The 21,183-nt window shown below is 39.8% G+C and overlaps 1 protein-coding gene across 1 annotated transcript in view; it reads right to left on the reverse strand.

Annotated features, from left to right (window-relative positions):
* Nucleotides 1–5,852: 5,852 nt before the first annotated feature.
* LOC121385051 overlaps nucleotides 5,853–21,183 on the reverse strand; it is a 109,207-nt gene continuing 93,876 nt past the window's right edge. The window contains exons 38-47 of the mRNA XM_041515586.1: nucleotides 19,966–20,088; nucleotides 18,278–18,412; nucleotides 17,182–17,424; nucleotides 15,862–15,945; nucleotides 14,485–14,634; nucleotides 13,343–13,558; nucleotides 10,313–10,393; nucleotides 8,872–8,964; nucleotides 7,658–7,797; nucleotides 5,853–6,083 (exon numbers count right to left, since the gene is read on the reverse strand). Of these exons, the coding sequence (XP_041371520.1) occupies nucleotides 6,003–6,083; nucleotides 7,658–7,797; nucleotides 8,872–8,964; nucleotides 10,313–10,393; nucleotides 13,343–13,558; nucleotides 14,485–14,634; nucleotides 15,862–15,945; nucleotides 17,182–17,424; nucleotides 18,278–18,412; nucleotides 19,966–20,088 (1,346 nt within the window). The 3' untranslated portion in view covers nucleotides 5,853–6,002. The remainder of the gene's footprint in view (nucleotides 6,084–7,657; nucleotides 7,798–8,871; nucleotides 8,965–10,312; nucleotides 10,394–13,342; nucleotides 13,559–14,484; nucleotides 14,635–15,861; nucleotides 15,946–17,181; nucleotides 17,425–18,277; nucleotides 18,413–19,965; nucleotides 20,089–21,183) is intronic.

Below are 21,183 nucleotides of genomic sequence, written 5' to 3' on the forward strand. Positions count from 1 at the left end.
TTTAAATTTTATAGAAAACTGGTTTAACATAGTAATAAAAATAACTAACTCTAGTAAAAATAACTAACTCTAGTAACAGCTCTCACCATACAGTGTTCGAGATTAATGGTATCCCAATATCCCGGGGATACCAGATTTTAATTTTGGATACCAGACTTCAAGAATCCAATATCCCGCCGGGATACCATATAATGTTGTATTTTTTAATCCTGAGTGTTTATTTTTTGTTGAAACAATGTAAGTCGTCATTTACGGATCAAGTTAAGTAACAGTATTTTCGAGTTCGTACCCAGTCTAATGCTACACTGGAGCAATAGCAGCATAGCTAAGCCCCTATTGTTTTTGTTTGGGATGTTTCCTTCTAGTCTTAAAGGAGGGGACAATCGAGGCATTTGACCTGGTATGCATATTCAAAGATATATAATGCACATTATTGCTTAATATCAAGTATAATCGTATAGGTAATTAATAAAACGGTTAAATGTGACGGCTATTATATATAACGGTCGCAGCCATTTTGTACCATCCCAGTGAATACGCCCTCTGGCGAGCTGGTGGTTCCGTAATGCCTAACGTGTCATGTCAGGAATTAGTCTTCGAACTGAAGAAACAAAAGGTACCTGATTTTTGCGGATGCATCGCAATGTTCTGTAATGATAGCCATCCCAGTAAGCCAACAATTATTATACAGTGGACTGTCTAAACCAGATTCTATGTAATCCGGATCTCTGCGTAAACCGGTCCATTTCTAAAGTCCAGTCCAGCTACTGTTTATCTCTTAGGTATAAATCTTTGCCTAATCCGTACTGTCTACTCCGGACTCTGGATCAAAAATCAAGAACGAAAGAACCGTTAAGCATTAATTACACCGGATTAGGATTTGACTGAATGACGGGCTGCTTAATTAGTTGAACAATGATCGTCAATTGCCAAGTAATCAGGACACCAAATACAAAATGTAAACGCACACGTGTGAAGTTTACTCTTATTGCGGTAGGTCGTTGGATCAATCGGATTAATATTGGTGTGTGTGTTGTAAATAACTGATTTCACTCTTATGAATTCGGCGAGTTATACTTGTTAACCTAACGCATGTATAAATAGGTGCGAATCGCTCGTATATTTTGTGTTATTTATAATGGCGGAACGATCCAAAAAACGGCAACGTATCGAACTTTCGTTAGAAACTAAAGTCAAATTAATACAAGAATTTGATTCAAATACGCAGTCAAAACATGGGATCAAATGTCATTGTCAATCATTCAAGAACCATAACTCGGGGTGAAACTGTGTGTAAACCGGACTCACTTCGTACCGTCGAAATATATTATTTTTCAATACAAAATAATCCACCTTTGTCAGTGTTGAGCTAACTATTATGTTTTGTACATAAATTAACCCATGTATTGAAATAATAATCAGGAGTGTTTTCTTGGTTAATTGGTATTTTCTTTCTGTGGCCTGTACCTGTGGTTCCTGATTGGCAGGTGTATATTCAGACGGTCCCCAGACACACTGTTTAGACACACTAAAAAGACGTGCCTCTTTTAATAAGATTACAGGGTATTGTGTGATAACCGCACGGATACCTGTCAAATCGTCCTGCTTTATTACTGTAAGTAATTATGTAAAACCCTTGATTAAGTAAACTTTCCGATCTTAAATCACAAAACTGACCAATTACGTCGTCCCAAAGAAAAGAAAATTATCACTTTGGTATCGTGAGTGGTCGTTTTTGCTTGAACGTAGCATACCAATAGGCCTAATAATATGCATTTTTTTCCTTTGGATTTTTAAAAAAAGAAAAATACTATAACCCCATTTCGTTCTATTGATGCCAATTGAGATATATTTAGTTAAATAGTTTATTATACTATCAAGTCATTTATGTTGTTTTACTATCAAGTCATTTATGTTGTTTTACAAGTCAGGTTGATGAAAGCGAAGCGCCTTGTAAATTAGAGCGTTTGTTTACACTGTGGATAGAGGTGGACGGAGCTGACGTCACTTCGCCCCAAGCTATATCACTGGACGTCGCAAAAACGAAACAAACTGGCTGCCCCCAGTTAGCAGGAATAATCATGTTTTTTTTATTAACTCTAAAATTACGTGTTTTTCATTTGTTAAAGTGTCAGTATGTGTTGGTGGTCCGGGTATGCATCTTTCCAACACACAAGGCTCTTGTTTGAGTTGACCCTACCTTTAAGTTTTCCTTAATTAGGCCTAGTTATTCCAAAGTCGATAAAAACACCGAAGAGGCAAGTAAGTACCCATTACAAAATGTTTTCAACCAATACAGCCTTTTGTTTTATTTATTAAAATTAAAATTGGGATACTAAATTCTCAGGTGGGATACCAGATTTTGAAATGTTAGTATCCAGCTGGGATATTGGTCCAAATTTTTTAATCTCAACACTGCCATCATGTTGACATAATGTGACAAATGTAGCATTTTTTCTTGATTTTAAACAATTTAAAAAAGGCATAAAAAGAGGGAACAAAATTGTCATGACTGACTGCAGTTTATTGGTCTCTTACCAGTCCAGTGGCCGGATTTAGCTTCCTTGAGAGAAAAAAGTTTGTTTTATTTAACGACGCCACTAGAGCATTGATTTTTTATCTTATCGGCTATTGGACGTCAAACGTGGTCATTCTGACACTGTTTTTAGAGGAAACCCGCTGTCGCCACATAGGCTACTCTTTTTACGACAGACGGCAAGGGATCTTTTATTTGCGCTTCCCACAGGCAGGATAGCACAAACCATGGCCTTTGTTGAACCAGTTATGGATCACTGGTCGGTGCAAGTGGTTTACACCTACCCATTGAGCCTTGCGGAGCACTCACTCGGGGTTTGGAGTCGGTATCTGGATTAAAAATCCCATGCCTCGACTGGGATCCAAACCCAGTACCTACCAGTCTGTAGACAGATGGCCTAACCACAACGCCACCGAGGCCGGTTGCTTGCTTGAGGTGCTTGCATGCATCGTGGGATCGAACCACCTCAGTGGGATCCATTCAGCTGATTGTTTTCTCTCTCGTTCCAACCAGTGCATCACAACTAAACAAAAGGCCCTGGTATGTGCTTTCCTGTCTGTGGGAAAATGCATATAAAAGATCCCATGCATACTATACCACGCACAACACTACCAGATATCTTACATTCTATTAGTTTTAAAATTGGCCAAGAAAAGGTCACTGTAAAATAATGTTACAATGCATTTTACATCTGTCAATCCATTCAACTGATTGGGTTCTTTCTCGTTTCAACCAGTGCACCACAACTGGTCAAAGTCCATGGTATGTGCTTTCCTGTCTGTGGGAAAGTGCATATAAAAGAGCCCTTGCTACATTAAAATATCGGAAGTACAGATCCGAAGAAAAAAACCCATTGAAAAACGCTGTTATAAAACTGATTTGTATTACTTCATATTTTATTGAAGTAAAGTTTGTTTTATTTAACGCCGCCGCTAGAGCACATTGATTTTTTATCTTATCGCTATTGGACGTCAAACATATGGTCATTCTGACACTGTTTTTAGAGGAAACCCGCTGTCGCCACATAGGCTACTCTTTTTATGACAGGCAGCAAGGGATCTTTTATTTGCGCTTCCCACAGGCAGGATAGCACAAACCATGGCCTTTGTTGAACCAGTTATGGATCACTAGTCGGTGCAAGTGGTTTACACCTACCCATTGAGCCTTGCGGAGCACTCACTCAGGGTTTGGAGTCGATATCTCGATTAAAAATCCCATGCCTCTACTGGGATCTGAACCCAGTACCTACCAGCCTGTAGACCGATGGCCTGCCACGACGCCACCGAGGCTGGTCATATTTGATTAAATGCTCTTTCCAATAACACAGATCTATATTTGGCATAATTTACCAATATAGGGAATTAGGCCTACTCGTTCATATTTGTTTATTTCCCGTGGAAACGTTGGACTCCTTTGTGATATGAGGGCGTGGCATATGAAAAAGGGGTGTAGCTTAAAATCGGATTTTGTAAGATGTTACATTCTGCTGGATACGATGAAGTATTTCCGTATATTTAGCTACAAATTATTTGGGAAATCCCATTTGTCTAGTGCAAGACTTTTAAAAATGAGTATTCTCGAGTTAACTATAGAAAGATTGTGTATGGGATCGATTAATTTGTAGTTATTTATTACAAATAAATGTGAAAATATGGTAGTTTCAACTTTGACATAGGACCTTTAACAACACCACTAGAGCACATTGATTTATTATTGGTTACTGCATCAGTGGATGTCAAACATTTGATGATTTTGTCATATAGTCATAGAGAGGAAACCTGCTAAATTTTTTCATTAGTAGCAAGGGATATTTTATTTGCACACTCCCACAGATAGGATAGCACATATCACAGCCTTTGGTGCACTGGCTGGAACAAGAACTTGTGAAAACCGTCACCACCTTGTCCCAACTTCTGCATCTACATACAAACTATTGAAACTTTAAAGGGACAGATCCTAGTTTCAACACGTGAAAATTAACACACAGTTTAGTTAATCTACAAACCTGTAACACATTTGGATGAAGTTACAGTTTAGTGAAAGATGAGACCAAAACTCGACTATAACTGTTACTTCTCAGACGCACGTGCGTTTTTAAAAATATGAGAAATGCATTTTGTGATATTAGAAACAGCAGAATGACCCAAAACACTTCGAATATACTGAAATGGGTAATCTAAACAATAAAATCTAAGCAAAGTATGATTTCAGTTATCAAAAAACGGCTCCAATAGTAAAAAAAAAATGCCTTAGTGTTTAAAAGCTAGGGTATGTCCCTTTAATAGTTTTATAACTGGCCTTTAAGTTGTAGTGGTTAAGCCACCGACTTCTCTTTCAATAACCAAATACAAATGTAACACTGTCCAGATAACTGAGGTGTAAGCCCAGAACAATGTACTTGAACCTCACTTGGATATAATCACAAAAATAAATATAATACAAACAGCAGCAAATAGTTTTATCATTCAGACTATTATAGTTTTGTAGTGCATTGAACACGAGCTCAAACTGCTAGAATGGGACGGGACATAGTCCAGCAGTAAAGTGCTCACCTGATGTGTGGTCAGTCTAGGATCGATCCCCATCGGTGGACCACTGGGCTATTTTATGTCCCAGCAAGTGCACCACGACTGGCATATCAAAGGCCGCGGTATGTTCTATGCTCTTTCTTGGATAGTGCATATAAAAGATCCTTTGCTATTAATAGAAAAATGTGGCAGGTTTCCTCTCTAAGACGCATATGTCAGAATTACAAATTGTTTGACATCCAGTAGCTGATGATTAATAAATGTGCTCTAGTTGTGTCATTAAACAAAACAAAATATATAGTTTTGTTGTGCATTCATTTATTTCAACTTGTTTTCGTGCTTATATCCAATTACGGTTCAAGCATGCTGTCCTGGGCACACACCTCAGGTATCTGGGCTGTTTGTCCAAGGCAGTGGATTAGTGGTTAGTGAGAGAGAAGAGGGTGTAGTGGCCTTACACCTACTCATTGAGCCCTTAAGAACTTGCTCTGGGTTGGAGCCGGTACCGGGCTGCGAACCCTGTACCTACCAGCCTGTAGTTCGATGTCTTACTGACTGTGCCATTGAGGCTGGTTAGTTATTAGTGGTTAGAGGGAGAGAAGAGGATGTAGTGGCCTTACACCTACTCATTGAGTCATTAAGAACTGGAGCCGATACCGGGCTGCGAACCCTGTACCTACCAGCCTGTTGTGCAGGTTCTCTGTGGCATTGACAATGAGCACAAATTACTAGGAAAACAACAACAACAATAATAACAATAACAATAATAACAACAACAACAACAGTAGTTCGAGATACAGTATATTTATTCTGTACTTTATTTAGATCGCCAAGTGATGACTAGGCTTGGTCACACAATAACTTAACCTGTTGTTTTAAGTGTTCTTACTAGAGTCACTGATAAAAGTGTTATATAACAAGGCCTCTGTGTGTGGTCTCTATCGTCGCCGGAGAATGTAAGCATCAGATACAATGCCTTCCTCTTCATCCGTACAGTGACAGCTGGTAGGAACACGAACCTGAAAAAGAACAATGTCCAATTACTGGAAGGAAGGAAGGAAGGAAATGTTTTATTTAATGACGCAATCAACACATCTCAGGACTGACCCTTTAAGAAACAAGCATTCTGTCCCCTACGGTGTGAGAAACATCTTATAATGGCTGCCATCTGGAGATTGACCCTTTAACAAACAAGCATTCTGTCCCCTACGGTGTGAGAAACATCTTATAATGGCTGCCATCTCGAGACTGACCCTTTAACAAACAAGCATTCTGTCCCCTACGGTGTCAGAAACATCTTATAATGGCTGCCATCTCGAGACTGACCCTTTAACAAACAAGCATTCTGTCCCCTACGGTGTCAGAAACATCTTATAATGGCTGCCATCTCGAGACTGACCCTTTAACAAACAAGCATTCTGTCCCCTACGGTGTCAGAAATATCTTATAATGGCTGCCATCTCGAGACTGACCCTTTAACAAACAAGCATTCTGTCCCCTACTGTGTCAGAAACATCCTATAATGGCTGCCATCTTGAGATTGACCCTTTAACAAACAAGCATTCTGTCCCATACGGTGTGAGAAACATCTTATAATGGCTGCCATCTCGAGACTGACCCTTTAACAAACAAGCATTCTGTCCCATACAATGCAGATTTCATTTCATTTCAACTTATTTTCGTGCTTATATCCAATTAAGGTTCAAGCATGCTGTCCTGGGCACACACCTCAGCTATCTGGGCTGCATGTCCAGGACAGTGGGTTAGTTGTTAGTTGGTTAGTGAGAGAGAAGAGGGCGTTTATGGCCTTACACCTAGCCACTGAGCCCCTAGGAACTCGCTCTGGGTTGGAGTCGGTACTGGGCTGCGAACCCAGTACCAACCAGCCGTATGGTCGATGGCTTAACCACGATGCCACCGTGGCCGGTTCACAGTGCACACATTTTTTTCGTATTTCCTAAATTCAAGAGCCATAGCTCGGCGAAAAAAATAAGTTAATCACCATGAAATCAAACTTGATTTGTAACACTAATAGTACATGATAAAGCATTATATACAGTCGTAATTTCATTTCATTATCTTCAGGCACTGCAAAAAAAAGAAGAAAAAAACAAAGAAAGAAAAACAAATTATAATACTGCCTTAGGCCCATAACTAAAAAATGGGTAAATGTCAAAAATGGGTAAATCGCCAAAAATGGGTAATTCGCCATGAAAGTCAAACTTGACCTGTAACAGTACTTGACTTAAAGCTAGATGCAAAATTTCAATATCACACTATGTGTGTGACAGACAGACAAGACAGACAGAGACAAAACTTATAGTCCCCTCAGGCATGTCTGGGTCTGCAGGAATTGTGCAGGGTCTAGAATGTGGATAGAAAAGTTTATAGGGAGACGAGTGATATGTTCCCACAGAAAATATACTGAAAGATGTTTTTAAAAAATCTTGAGCATGGAGACGTTATAACACCTGAAACCCTCGCCCTTGCACGCGCACCAGACCCTCTGATTAAGACTGGTAGGGGATCCTTTTTTTTCAAAATAAACTATTTATTGTCCCAGGGGACCAAATTAAGCATGTAAGGCACCTACCTTGATTTTCCTGGTGTCAATGCCTCCTTTTCCGTTAGGGCAGGAGATCTCGACAGTCTTGTCGATGAATTTGTCGGTGTGACAGCAATCCTTGGTGCTACTACCACAAGTGCCATGTTTACACGATATGAAACTGTAGCCTGAAGAAAAGAAATGAAAAGTTAAAGTTAAAATGTGTTTTGTTTAACGACACCACAAGGAAATGTTTTTATTTAACAATGCACTGAGCACATTTTATTTACGGTTATATGGCGTTGGACATACTGTTAAGGACCATACAGATATTGAGAGAGGAAACCTGCTGTTGCCAATTCACAGGCTACTCTTTTTGAGTAGCAGAAAGGGATCTGTTATATGCACCATCCCACAGACATGGTAGTACATACCACAGCCTTTGATATACCAGTCGTGGTCCATTGGCTGGAGCGAGAAATTTGGCTAATGGATGTCAAACATTTGGTAATTTGAACATATAGTGTTAGAAAGGATTTTGTTTATTTTGTTTAATGACACCACTAGAGCACATTGATTTATCAATCACCGGCTATTGGATGTCAAACAAAGTTTAACATATAGTGTTAGAGAGGAAGCCTGTAAAAAAAATTCTATTAGCAGCAAGGGACAGAATAACACATACCACGGCCTTTGATATACCAGTCATGGTGCACTGGCTGGAACGAGAAACAGTCCAATGAGCTCACTGACAGGGATCGATCCCAAACTGACCCCACCCCACATATGATGTAGTCTATTAATCATGTTGCACAGGAACGAGAAATAGCTCAATGGGGATCGATCCTAGACCAACCGTGCATCAAGCGAGCGCTTTACCACTGGGCTACACTCTGCCCTATATGATGTTTGAGAAGTTTGTTCATTTTGTTTAATGACACCACTAGAGCACATTCATTTATTAATCAACAGCTACTGGATGTCAAATATTTGGTAATTCTTACTCGTAGTCATCAGAGGAAACCTACTACACATTTTGTAATGCAGCAAGGGATCTTTTATATTCACTTTCCCACAGACAGGAAAATATGCAAATACCACGGCCTTTGACCAGGTGTGGTGCACTAGCTGGTTGCAACGAGAAAAGACCCAGTTAGTTGAATAGATCCACAGGGGTGGTTCGATCCTGCGACGCATGCACCTCAGGCAAGCTAACACTCAACCGAAGATGTTTGAGATTCCGAAACAATATGTCAGCTTACCGATATTGCAGTCACCGTGTTCTGTCTTCAGAGTGAAGTTTTTACCATCTGGCTTGAAGGGTCCGGCTGAGCAAACACCGCCAACAGGGAAGTCTGAAATATTTAAACAACTACAATGTATTCCATGAAATATTTGCAGGGTTCGAAATGTTCGGGTGTCTACCAGTCACCGACAGGCACAAATTGTAATCGACATGTAAAATGAGTAAGAAGCTAAATATTGCTTAAGGTTTATTCTTAAAGTATATATATATGTGTGTGTGTGTGTGTGTGTGTGTATATATATATATATAGATAGACCCTAGTTTCAAACCAAAAAAACCCCACAATGGACACTAAGTTTGGTTAATCTACAAACCTGTATTAATTACATTGCAGGACTTCTAGAATTTTTATAAAATCCACAAGTGATTCTAAAAACATTATTAACCATGATTAAAAATTCACTATCCCTACTTAAACTGACTTTAAGTTAATATAATTTTACTAAATAATAGTAATAATCAGATATGTCACCTAAAAAGGGAAACAGAGCTTAAAACACTAACAATGGGGACTTGGGGGTGAGGGCAGGATATTCATATTTACAAAATAGACTTGACTGCAACATTTGACAAAAAACTAATTTCACCAGCCATCTGGCATGGCAATAGTAGTTATTTACTAGCCCGACATTGAAAATCACTAGTCATGGGAGTGGGACTACTATAATCTAGAAGCCCTGCATTGGATAAAGTTAGAACAGAGAGAAACATGATTCTGTGATGTGCAAACAGTGAAATCAGGATTTAAAAAAATAAATTTATAATTGAGTGAAACTCTGTGAGATGGGTAAATGCCCTTAAAAATTAAGACTACAGAGCTTGTCTCCATTATCATTATGTCTCAGAGGTACGTGCATTTTAAGAAATAAGAAATGCATTTCCTAGTATTAGAAACACAACAATGACCAGAAATGCTTTGAATGTATGGAAACGAAAGAAAGAAAGAAATGTTTTATTTTACGACACACACAACACATTGTATTTACAGTTATATGGTTAAGGACCACACAGCTATTGAGAGAGGAAACCCGCTGTCGCCACTTCATGGGGTATTCTTTTGATTAGGAGTAGGGTCTTTTCAATGGGCCCACCGACGGAAATCGATCGCACATCAGGTGAGCACTGTCCCTCTGAGTTACGTCCAGCCCCCTCCAGTCTATGATTGCCGACTGTCCGTGTGTGAACACGAGTGGTTAATTAGGTAGATAGATAGATAGATAACAATTTAACGTGTCCATATACCACTAGGGTTTCGAACACGACCATCCAGAGTCCGACCTCAAGTGGTTAATTAGGTAGATAGATAGATAGATAACAATTTAACGTGTCCATATACCACTAGGGTTTTGAACACGCCCATCCAGAGTCCGACCTTGAGTGGTTAATTAGGGAAATACCTTTAAACTCAGTATCTGGGTCAGGTGGTGCAGTTACCTCCGGTGCTTTGGTTGTACCCTCAGGAGCTTTTGTTGTAGCACCTGTTGAATAGACAAGGAATGAATAAAAGTATGAACGAATGAATGAATGAATGAATGAATGAATGAATGAATGAATGAATGAATAGATCAGTCAATCCATCAATTGTTCACCTATTGAAAAGACAAGGAATGAATGAATGAATATATCAGTCAATCCATCAATCGTTCACCTGTTGAAAAGACAAGGGATGAATGAATGAATGAATGAATGAATGAATGAATGAATGAATGAATATATCAGTCAATCCATCAATCGTTCACCTGTTGAAAAGACAAGGGATGAATGAATGAATGAATGAATGAATATATCAGTCAATACATGAATCGTTCACCTGTTGAAAAGACAAGGAATGAATGAATGAATGAATGAATGAATGAATATATCAGTCAATACATCAATCGTTCACCTGTTGAAAAGACAAGGAATGAATGAATGAATGAATGAATGAATGAATGAATGAATATATCAGTCAATCCATCAATCGTTCACCTGTTGAAAAGACAAGGAATGAATGAATGAATGAATGAATGAATGAATATATCAGTCAATCCATCAATCGTTCACCTGTTGAAAAGACAAGGGATGAATGAATGAATGAATGAATGAATGAATATATCAATCAATCCATCAATCGTTCACCTGTTGAAAAGACAAGGAATGAATGACTGAATGAATGAATTAGTCAATCAATCAATCGTTAAAGGTTAACTTTATAATAAAACCATGGTTACATGGTTTAAATCTATTTTACTGTATACTTTGTGTTGCCAGTGACTAAAAGTTTGTTTTGCTTAATCCCACCACAAGAGCACATTGATACATTAATCACACGACGAGAGCACATTGATACATTAATCACACGACGAGAGCACATTGATACATTAACCCCACGACGAGAGCACATTGATACATTAACCCCACGACGAGAGCACATTGATACATTAACCCCACGACGAGAGCACATTGATACATTAACCCCACGACGAGAGCACATTGATACATTAATCACACGACGAGAGCACATTGATACATTAATCACACGACGAGAGCACATTGATACATTAATCACACGACGAGAGCACATTGATACATTAACCCCACGACGAGAGCACATTGATACATTAACCCCACGACGAGAGCACATTGATACATTAACCCCACGACGAGAGCACATTGATACATTAATCACACGACGAGAGCACATTGATACATTAATCACACGACGAGAGCACATTGATACATTAATCACACGACGAGAGCACATTGATACATTAATCACACGACGAGAGCACATTGATACATTAATCACACGACGAGAGCACATTGATACATTAATCACACGACGAGAGCACATTGATACATTAATCACACCACAAGAGCACATTGATACATTAATCACACGACGAGAGCACATTGATACATTAATCACACGACGAGAGCACATTGATACATTAACCCCACGACGAGAGCACATTGATACATTAACCCCACGACGAGAGCACATTGATACATTAACCCCACGACGAGAGCACATTGATACATTAATCACACGACGAGAGCACATTGATACATTAATCACACGACGAGAGCACATTGATACATTAACCCCACGACGAGAGCACATTGATACATTAATCACACGACGAGAGCACATTGATACATTAACCCCACGACGAGAGCACATTGATACATTAACCCCACGACGAGAGCACATTGATACATTAACCCCACGACGAGAGCACATTGATACATTAATCACACGACGAGAGCACATTGATACATTAATCACACGACGAGAGCACATTGATACATTAATCACACGACGAGAGCACATTGATACATTAATCACACGACAAGAGCACATTGATACATTAATCACACGACGAGAGCACATTGATACATTAACCCCACGACGAGAGCACATTGATACATTAACCCCACGACGAGAGCACATTGATACATTAATCACACGACGAGAGCACATTGATACATTAATCACACGACGAGAGCACATTGATACATTAACCCCACGACGAGAGCACATTGATACATTAACCCCACGACGAGAGCACATTGATACATTAACCCCACGACGAGAGCACATTGATACATTAACCCCACGACGAGAGCACATTGATACATTAACCCCACGACGAGAGCACATCGATACATTAATCACACGACGAGAGCACATTGATACATTAACCCCACGACGAGAGCACATTGATACATTAATCACACGATGAGAGCACATTGATACATTAACCCCACGACGAGAGCACATTGATACATTAATCACACGACGAGAGCACATTGATACATTAATCACACGACGAGAGCACATTGATACATTAATCACACGACAGCACATTGATACATTAATCATCGTCTATTGGATGTCACACATTTGGTAATTCTAACATATAGTATTAAAGAGGAAACCCACTACATCCCACAGACAGGATAGAACTTACCACAGCATTTGATATACCGATCGTGGTGCATTATTTGTTTGTACAGAGAGCCCAAATCCCCCTTGCCACCCCCACCACCACCCACCACCCCCCGATGCACATATTTTATGGATGGCCTGTACCTGGGGCTGCTGTTTTCTGTTCCTGGGGGAGAGGGGTTGCACATGATTATCTTGTGGAGTCATCCCCCTCCATTTGCTACTGATCTTGTGGAAATCCCTCCCCCCCCCCCATTTGCTATTTGTACAGATTGCCCAAATCCCCCCCCCCCCATATTTTATGAATGGTCCGTACCTGGGGTTAGGTTGTCTCTGTCCCTAGGGGACTTGGGTTGCACATGATTATACTATGGAGATCATCCTCCCCCCCCCCCCCCCCCCCCCCCATTTGCTATTTGTATGTATAAGTGCCCAAATCACTCCCCCTTATCTCCTCCCACCCAGATGCACATATTATTTTATGGATGGTCTGTACCTGGGGGTGGGGCTGGCGTTGTCTCTGTTCCTGGTGGACATGGGTTGCACATGATCGTCTTGTGGAGATCTTCGTATGTGGGCTGGGGGGCGTCCTGTGACAGCAGTTCATACACTCGGACCATCTTTATCAGACCACACTGTATGCCACACCATGGGTTGTTGGTGATTCGTCGGCACGGACCGTCAGGAGTCCATGGACCGAGCTTAACTCCATCTGAAAAAAACCAACAGGGTACATGTACACACTTTCAAAGAACGTCCGTCCATGCCAGACCCAAAGTCGTCAATTGCGAAAAATAAACAAAATTGGAGAAAGAACCGAGCTTAATTCCATCTAAGAAAAACAGGGTACATACATCTTAAAAGAATGTCCCTCCATGCCAGACTCAGGGCAAAAAAAAAACAATCAGCTGAATGAATCCACCGAACTGGGTCGATCCTGCTATGCAAGGACCTCAAGCGAGCACTCAGTCACTTGGAATCCACCAAGGTGGTTCAATACTGCAATGTACGAACCTCAAGCGAGAACTCAAATCACTGAGCTAACTCCCACCTCCCATAGTTAAAGCTGGGGAGCAATTCGTTGCTCCCCTCAGTTTTCTTTACATCAATACAAAAATCAACAGTAAAAACTAAAATTTGGACAGTCCTGCTAAAGTACAACATGTTCCCTAATGGGCACAAAACTTTTTCGTATCGACTAAGTTCAAGGACGATAATTCTATGAAAAATGGGTAAATCACCATCACTGAAGGTGGCAAGTATCCATATAGTAACGAGTGTGAAATATTAAAACTATACATCACAATACTTTTATCAGGTTTTGGGGGACTACCTTGTATAAATAAACATGAAACGTACCAGTGTATTGTTTTTTTTACCGATTTTTTATTAAGATATAGGTGAAAAGAGGACATTATACAAAACATTTCATCTCAAATGTAGTAAAAAAACAAAGATTACCTACTCTATCTAATGTTTTTCTCCACATTCCCAGAAACAACTTTCTTTTTTAGGCCAAAGCATTTCCCCCGATTTTGTTTATATTTCATTTTGATGATTTAAGCATGTATCCTGTTTTGTGTTTTTTGCATTCATTTTGTTTTAAACAAAACCCCAGATCAATTTTGGTATACTCACTGGGAGTGGTGGTTGGGGCATTGCAGGCGCCATCTGTTGTCTCTGGATAGTTGTCGAGAGGACTGGGTGGATTGTTACCCAAACACTTGGATGCTCTGAACTCACAGATGTTGGGCCACGTTTTCTGTGGGCCTACTTCACAGATCGGGCCTGAGGAGAGGAAAAGAAAGGAATGTTTGTTTTGTTTAATGACACCACTAGAGCAAGAGAAATAGCCCAATGGGCCCATCGATCGATCCTAGACCGACAGCACCACAAGCGAGCAGTCTACCACTGGGCTATTTCAAGGCTGGAACTTAAGAATTTTTTGTCACCACTGCAATTTTTTTTTTTTTAATGCTGTTGGTGACACGGCCTACTGATGGGAATTTTGTGTTTTTTAAAGTGACTTCTGCAGCAAATAAAGATGACTGGAAGGTTATTTTGCTGTATGTATGGTCATATTTCAAATGTACAAAATTGTGTATACATTTTGGTGTTTATATTTTGCCATTGTTGAGGATCTTTACCGAAGGCAGTAAATTTTATCAAGTGGAACAAAAATTCTGTCAGTAACACTCCTGACCCATGACAATTTATATCTCAATGACAGCAATTGCTGTCAGTGCCATCGTTAAGTTTAAGCCCTGTTGTTTAACGATGCCTCAGACCATTTTAAAACTACAGGTGAGAAGCAAAAACAGCAGTCTTAGAGAGGAAACCTGCTACTTTTTTAAAGTGACACCCCCCCAATCCTAGACTGACTGCTCATCAGGCGATCAATTTACCACGTCCCACCCCAACGGGGATCGATCCTAGACTGACTGCGCATCAGGTGGGTGCTTTACCACTGAGCCAAGTTCCACACTCCCCAACGGGGATCGATCCTAGACTGACTGCGCATCAGGTGAACAATTTACCACTGAGCCACGTTCCACCCGAACCCCTCCCTCCAACGGGGATCAACCCTAAACTGACTGTGCATTAGGCGAACAATTTACCACTGAGTCACGTTCCACCTCAACCCACCCAACGGGGATCAATCCTAAACTGACTGCGCATCAGGCAAGCGCTTTAGCACTGAGCCACGTCCCACACCAACAGGAATTGATCCTAGACTGAATGCGCATCAGGTGAGCGCTTTACCACTGAGCCACGTTGTACCCCAACGGGAATTGATCCTAGACTGACTGCGCATCAGGCGAGCGCTTTACCACTGAGTCACGTTGTACCCCAACGGGAATTGATCCTAGACTGACTGCGCATCAGGCGAGCGCTTTACCACTGAGCCACGTCCCACCCCAACGGGGATTGATCCTAGACTGACTGCGCATCAGGTGAACAATTTACCACTAAGCCACGTCCCACCCCAAGTGAATATGAGTAAACAGTACTGACTATTGCTCTTTGGATCATCAGGGGGGATGTCCGCACATACATCATCTCGGTCGCATGGTCCACCTACAGGTGCAGGAGTCGTAGCTGTAATCAAGCAGAGAGAACACAAATATAGACAAAGGAAAATAACATCGGTTTACTGACACCTGAGATCACATAAAACTATGGCTATTTGGTGTCTAGCATATGATTGTTTGGCGGTAGTTTTACCAAGGTCCAGAGTGGGACATAACTAGCTGGTTGTAATATTTTCTGACTGTAAAGATGGATTTCAAAGAGCTAATATGTTATAAATGTGTGTACTGGGTTTGGCCGTGGCCTCTTATTCAGCAGTAGTTTTACCAAGGTCCAGAGGGGGACATAACTAGCTGGTTGTAATATTTTCTGACTGTAAAGATGGATTTCAAAGAGCTAATATGTTATAAATGTGTGTACTGGGTTTGGTCGTTGTTTTGCCGAGGTCCAGAGGGGGACATAACTAGCTGGTTGTAATATTTTCTGACTGTAAAGATGGATTTCAAAGAGCTAATATGTTATAAATGTGTGTACTGGGTTTGGCCGTGGCCTCTTATTCAGAGTAGTTTTACCAAGGTCCAGAGGGGGACATAACTAGCTGGTTGTAATATTTTCTGACTGTAAAGATGGATTTCAAAGAGCTAATATGTTATAAATGTGTGTACTGGGTTTGGCCGTGGCCTCTTGTTCAGCAGTAGTTTTACCAAGGTCCAGAGGGGGACATAACTAGCTGGTTGTAATATTTTCTGACTGTAAAGATGGATTTCAAAGAGCTAATATGTTATAAATGTGTGTACTGGGTTTGGCCGTGGCCTCTTGTTCAGCAGTAGTTTTACCAAGGTCCAGAGGGGGACATAACTAGCTGGTTGTAATATTTTCTGACTGTAAAGATGGATTTCAAAGAGCTAATATGTTATAAATGTGTGTACTGGGTTTGGCCGTGGCCTCTTGTTCAGCAGTAGTTTTACCAAGGTCCAGAGGGGGACATAACTAGCTGGTTGTAATATTTTCTGACTATAAAGATGGATTTCAAAGAGCTAATATGTTATAAATGTGTGTACTGGGTTTGGCCGTGGCCTCTTGTTCAGCAGTAGTTTTACCAAGGTCCAGAGGGGGACATAACTAGCTGGTTGTAATATTTTCTGACTGTAAAGATGGATTTCAAAGAGCTAATATGTTATAAACGTGTGTACTGGGTTTGGTCGTTGTTTTGCCGAGGTCCAGTGGGGGACATTACTAGCTGGTTGTAATATTTTCTGACTATAAAGATGGATTTCAAAGAGCTAATGTTATAAATGTGCGTACTGGGTTTGGCCGTGGCCTCTTGTTCGGCCGTAGTTTTGCCTAGGTCCAGTGGGGGACACTCTCCGTACGTCCATTCACCCACGTTCTGTTCGTTCCTCAGACACATCTCCTCTACCATGGACCGGTAGTCTCGGTACAGCTCGCGGCCCGTCGTCCGGCAGATCTTCCCAGACAATGCACATTTCCCAGTCAGGCATGGGGGACAGCAGGTCGCAGGCTCTTGGTTGGCATTTGTAGCCTTCCCTAAATAAAAATAAGGAAAGGAAATGGTTTATTTAATAATGCACTCAACACATTTTGTTTACGGTTATATGGCGTTGAATGAATAATTTTTTTTTTTTTTAAATCAATAAAAAAAAATCATACCGTTGTAATTAAAAAAAGTAAAGTTTGTTTTGTTTAACAACACCACTAGAACACATTGCTATATTAATCATCAGACCAGGAGTTAAAAAACAAAAGAACCATGAAAATGAATTGGACTTGGCTTTTTCTGTTCAAATTCAACTACACAAACTATAAGCCTTTCTTGTGTGGAACCTTGCGCAAGCTTCCACAAGTGTAGACATGCTTTCACAGTTGAAGATATACATGCAGCAAGCTTCCACAAGTGTAGACATGCTTTCACAGTTGAAGATATACATGCAGCAAGCTTGCAAAAATGAAAACATGCTTGCGGGAAGCTTGCACAGTTGAAGATATGCATGCAGCAAGCTTGCAGAATTACGGACTACCTTACATGACCTAAATGTTAGCTTGTAAATAGCTTGCATTGCTTGTACTACCTTGTAACAACCTTGTAACTACCTTGCAACAACCTAGCCGCAAGCATGCATTTATGTTTGGGTGGGCCCACCGACGGGGATCGATCCCAGATCGACCGTGCATCGAGCGAGCGCTTTACCACTGGGCTATGTCTCGCTGTCTTAGAGAGGAAACCCGCTACATTTTTTCATTAGTAGCAAAAGATCTTTCATATGCACCATCCCACAGACAGGATAGCACATACCACAGTCTTTGATATACCAGTCGTAACCAAAGGCATATATATATATATATATAAAAAAAACACTATTGTGTTTGCAGTATTACTTACAGATGCATTCGAATGAGTTGCCCAGTTGTTTAGTCTCATAGCCGGCGCAGCAGTAGCAGACGTAGCCTCCCTTTATGTTGACGCAGTGTTGGTGATCTCCGCATGGGCTGGTGCCAGCCTTACACTCGTCCACGTCTGTAGGAACACAAAACAAGCAAGTCAGTACCAACATTCTCCATACCCCGACACTGCTGTATGATCTGGGACAATAAACCATTCTCCATACCCCGACACTGCTGTATGATCTGGGACAATAAACCATTCTCCATACCCCGACACTGCTGTATGATCTGGGACAATAAACCATTCTCCATACCCCGACACTGCTGTATGATCTGGGACAATAAACCATTCTCCATACCCCGACACTGCTGTATGATCTGGACAATAAACCATTCTCGATATTTGACACTGCTATATGAGCTGGTACAATAAATACTGCAGGTAGTACTAAACCAAATACAGGGATGTGATAGACATTTAAAAATAAAAGCTGAACCGATCTTAAAAAGATGACATCTCTGTACCATACCTATATAAAGGTAATTTTTTTAGCATTTCAGATCAAATGCAGTGAAAATTATTTACACAAAAAAGCTGAAATCAGATAAAAAGCTGAAAAATCACATCTCCGAAATAACTTCCGACTGGGTCATAGTTCGAGGTGCACCCAAGTTTTGATAGAGAAGTTAACACCACAAGTCCTGTGATTGGTGATAAATGTCAATGTGTTAAAAATTAGTTTCATCTGGCCAAAATGTTTTTAATGCTATTTTATTTCATATATATATAGTACCACTGTGTCAAGTAGCCTTGTGCTTAATATATGTATGAGGTACCTGTAAAAAAGTACTCAAATTTTGTGAGGAACTAGGTTAGTGATAGATGCTACCCATTATCTCTGAAATGAGCAGCTTGACCACCATTGTAATCTGATGTACTGAAAAAGTGGTGCGTGGCATTTTCACTTGACAACATTGGCAGAATGATAAGGTCATTTGAGAAATCAATAGCTGATTGTGACAGCTAATTTGATAATAAGTTTGATCGTTTTTCTAACAACGAAACTCATGTGCCCAATCCTTTTACATATATATATATATATACATACATACATACATACATACATACATATATACATATATAGATATGTATATATATATATTCAGTCAAAAAGGAATTCATGAAATATTGGTGAATTGTTGTTTGTTTTAAAAAACATTTGGTCAGCATTTGGTAAGAATAATGGCTGGAAATATCGGAAAGCTAACTCCAATTGTGTGTAAGTGAGCGCTTATAAATGAATTGATTCATTTCAACTTATTTTCGTGCTTATATCCAATTACGGTTCAAGCACGCTGTCCTGGGCACACACCTCAGCTATCTGGGCTGTTTGTATAGGACAGTGGGTTAGTTGTTAGTGGTTTTGTCATCTCTTAGTTGTGGCTGAAACATTTTGAGTTAGGTCTTGTTATTCATAAAGAAAACAACAATAATAATATGGATCATAAAGAAATTATTACACTCGTACATGTGAGTTGTACTGATTTTGCAAAACTTGTGTCAGGATTCATGTATTACCCTCTCTCTCTCGCTTGGGCAATACAAAAATCCTGACACTTGTTGCATAAAATCAGTATGACACACAAGCTCATTTAATAATCTCTATGAATGATTGCTATACAAACCTGTGCATACACCGCTCAGTTTAGCATATCCCTTCTTGCACTGGCAGTTGTAGGATCCTTTGGTGTTGACACACTCTTCATCATCACCACATGGGTGCTCATCGGCATGGCATTCATCAACATCTGCGATAAAACAGTATACGTTTACACAGTCAACACAGCAAAGTTAAAGGTCCTTCCATATATAACATATTGCATAGACATTCAACACAACAAAGTTAAAGGCTGTACAAACACTACAAAGTTAAACCGCTTCCATATATAACATATTGCATAGACATTCAACACTACAAAGTTAAAGGTCCTGATACACTTCCATAGTTATAACATATTGCATAGACATTCAACACAACAAAGTTAAAGGTCCTTCTTCCTATATAACATATTGCATAGACATTCAACACAACAAAGTTAAAGGTCCTTCTTCCATATATAACATATTGCATAGACATTCAACACAACAAAGTTAAAGGTCCTTCTTCCATATATAACATATTGCATAGACATTCAACACAACAAAGTTAAAGGTCCTTCTTCCATATATAACATTCAACACAACAAAGCTAAAGGTATTGCATAGACATTCAACACAACAAAGTTAAAGGTCCTTCTTCCATTATAACATATTGCATAGACATTCAACACAACAAAGTTAAAGGTCCTTCTTCCATTTATAACATATTGCATAGACATTCAACACAACAAAGTTAAAGGTCCTTCTTCCATTGATAACATATTGCATAGACATTCAACACAACAAAGTTAAAGGTCCTTCTTCCATTCAACACAACACATTTAAAGATCCATGTTCCATATATAACATACTGCACATATATAACATATTGCATAGACATTCAACACAACAAAGTTAAAGGTCCTTCTTCCATTTATAACATATTGCATAGACATTCAACACAACAAAGCTAAAGGTCCTTGTAAAAGTTGTTCTATATATAACACTGCATAGACATTCAACACAACACATTTAAAGATCCATGTTCCATATATAACATACTGCACAGTCCATAGTATTATATCATTGCACAGACATTCAACACAGCAAATATAAAGGTCCATGTTCCATATATAACACATTGCATACACAATGAACACAACAAATTTAAATGTCCATTTCCCATATAAAACATATTGCATAGACATTCAACACGACAAATTTAAAGGTCCATGTTCCATATATAACACTGTATAGACATTAAA

This window comes from Gigantopelta aegis, chromosome 11 (genome assembly GCF_016097555.1).
Source record: "Gigantopelta aegis isolate Gae_Host chromosome 11, Gae_host_genome, whole genome shotgun sequence".
Classification (NCBI taxonomy): Eukaryota; Metazoa; Mollusca; class Gastropoda; order Neomphalida; family Peltospiridae; genus Gigantopelta; species Gigantopelta aegis.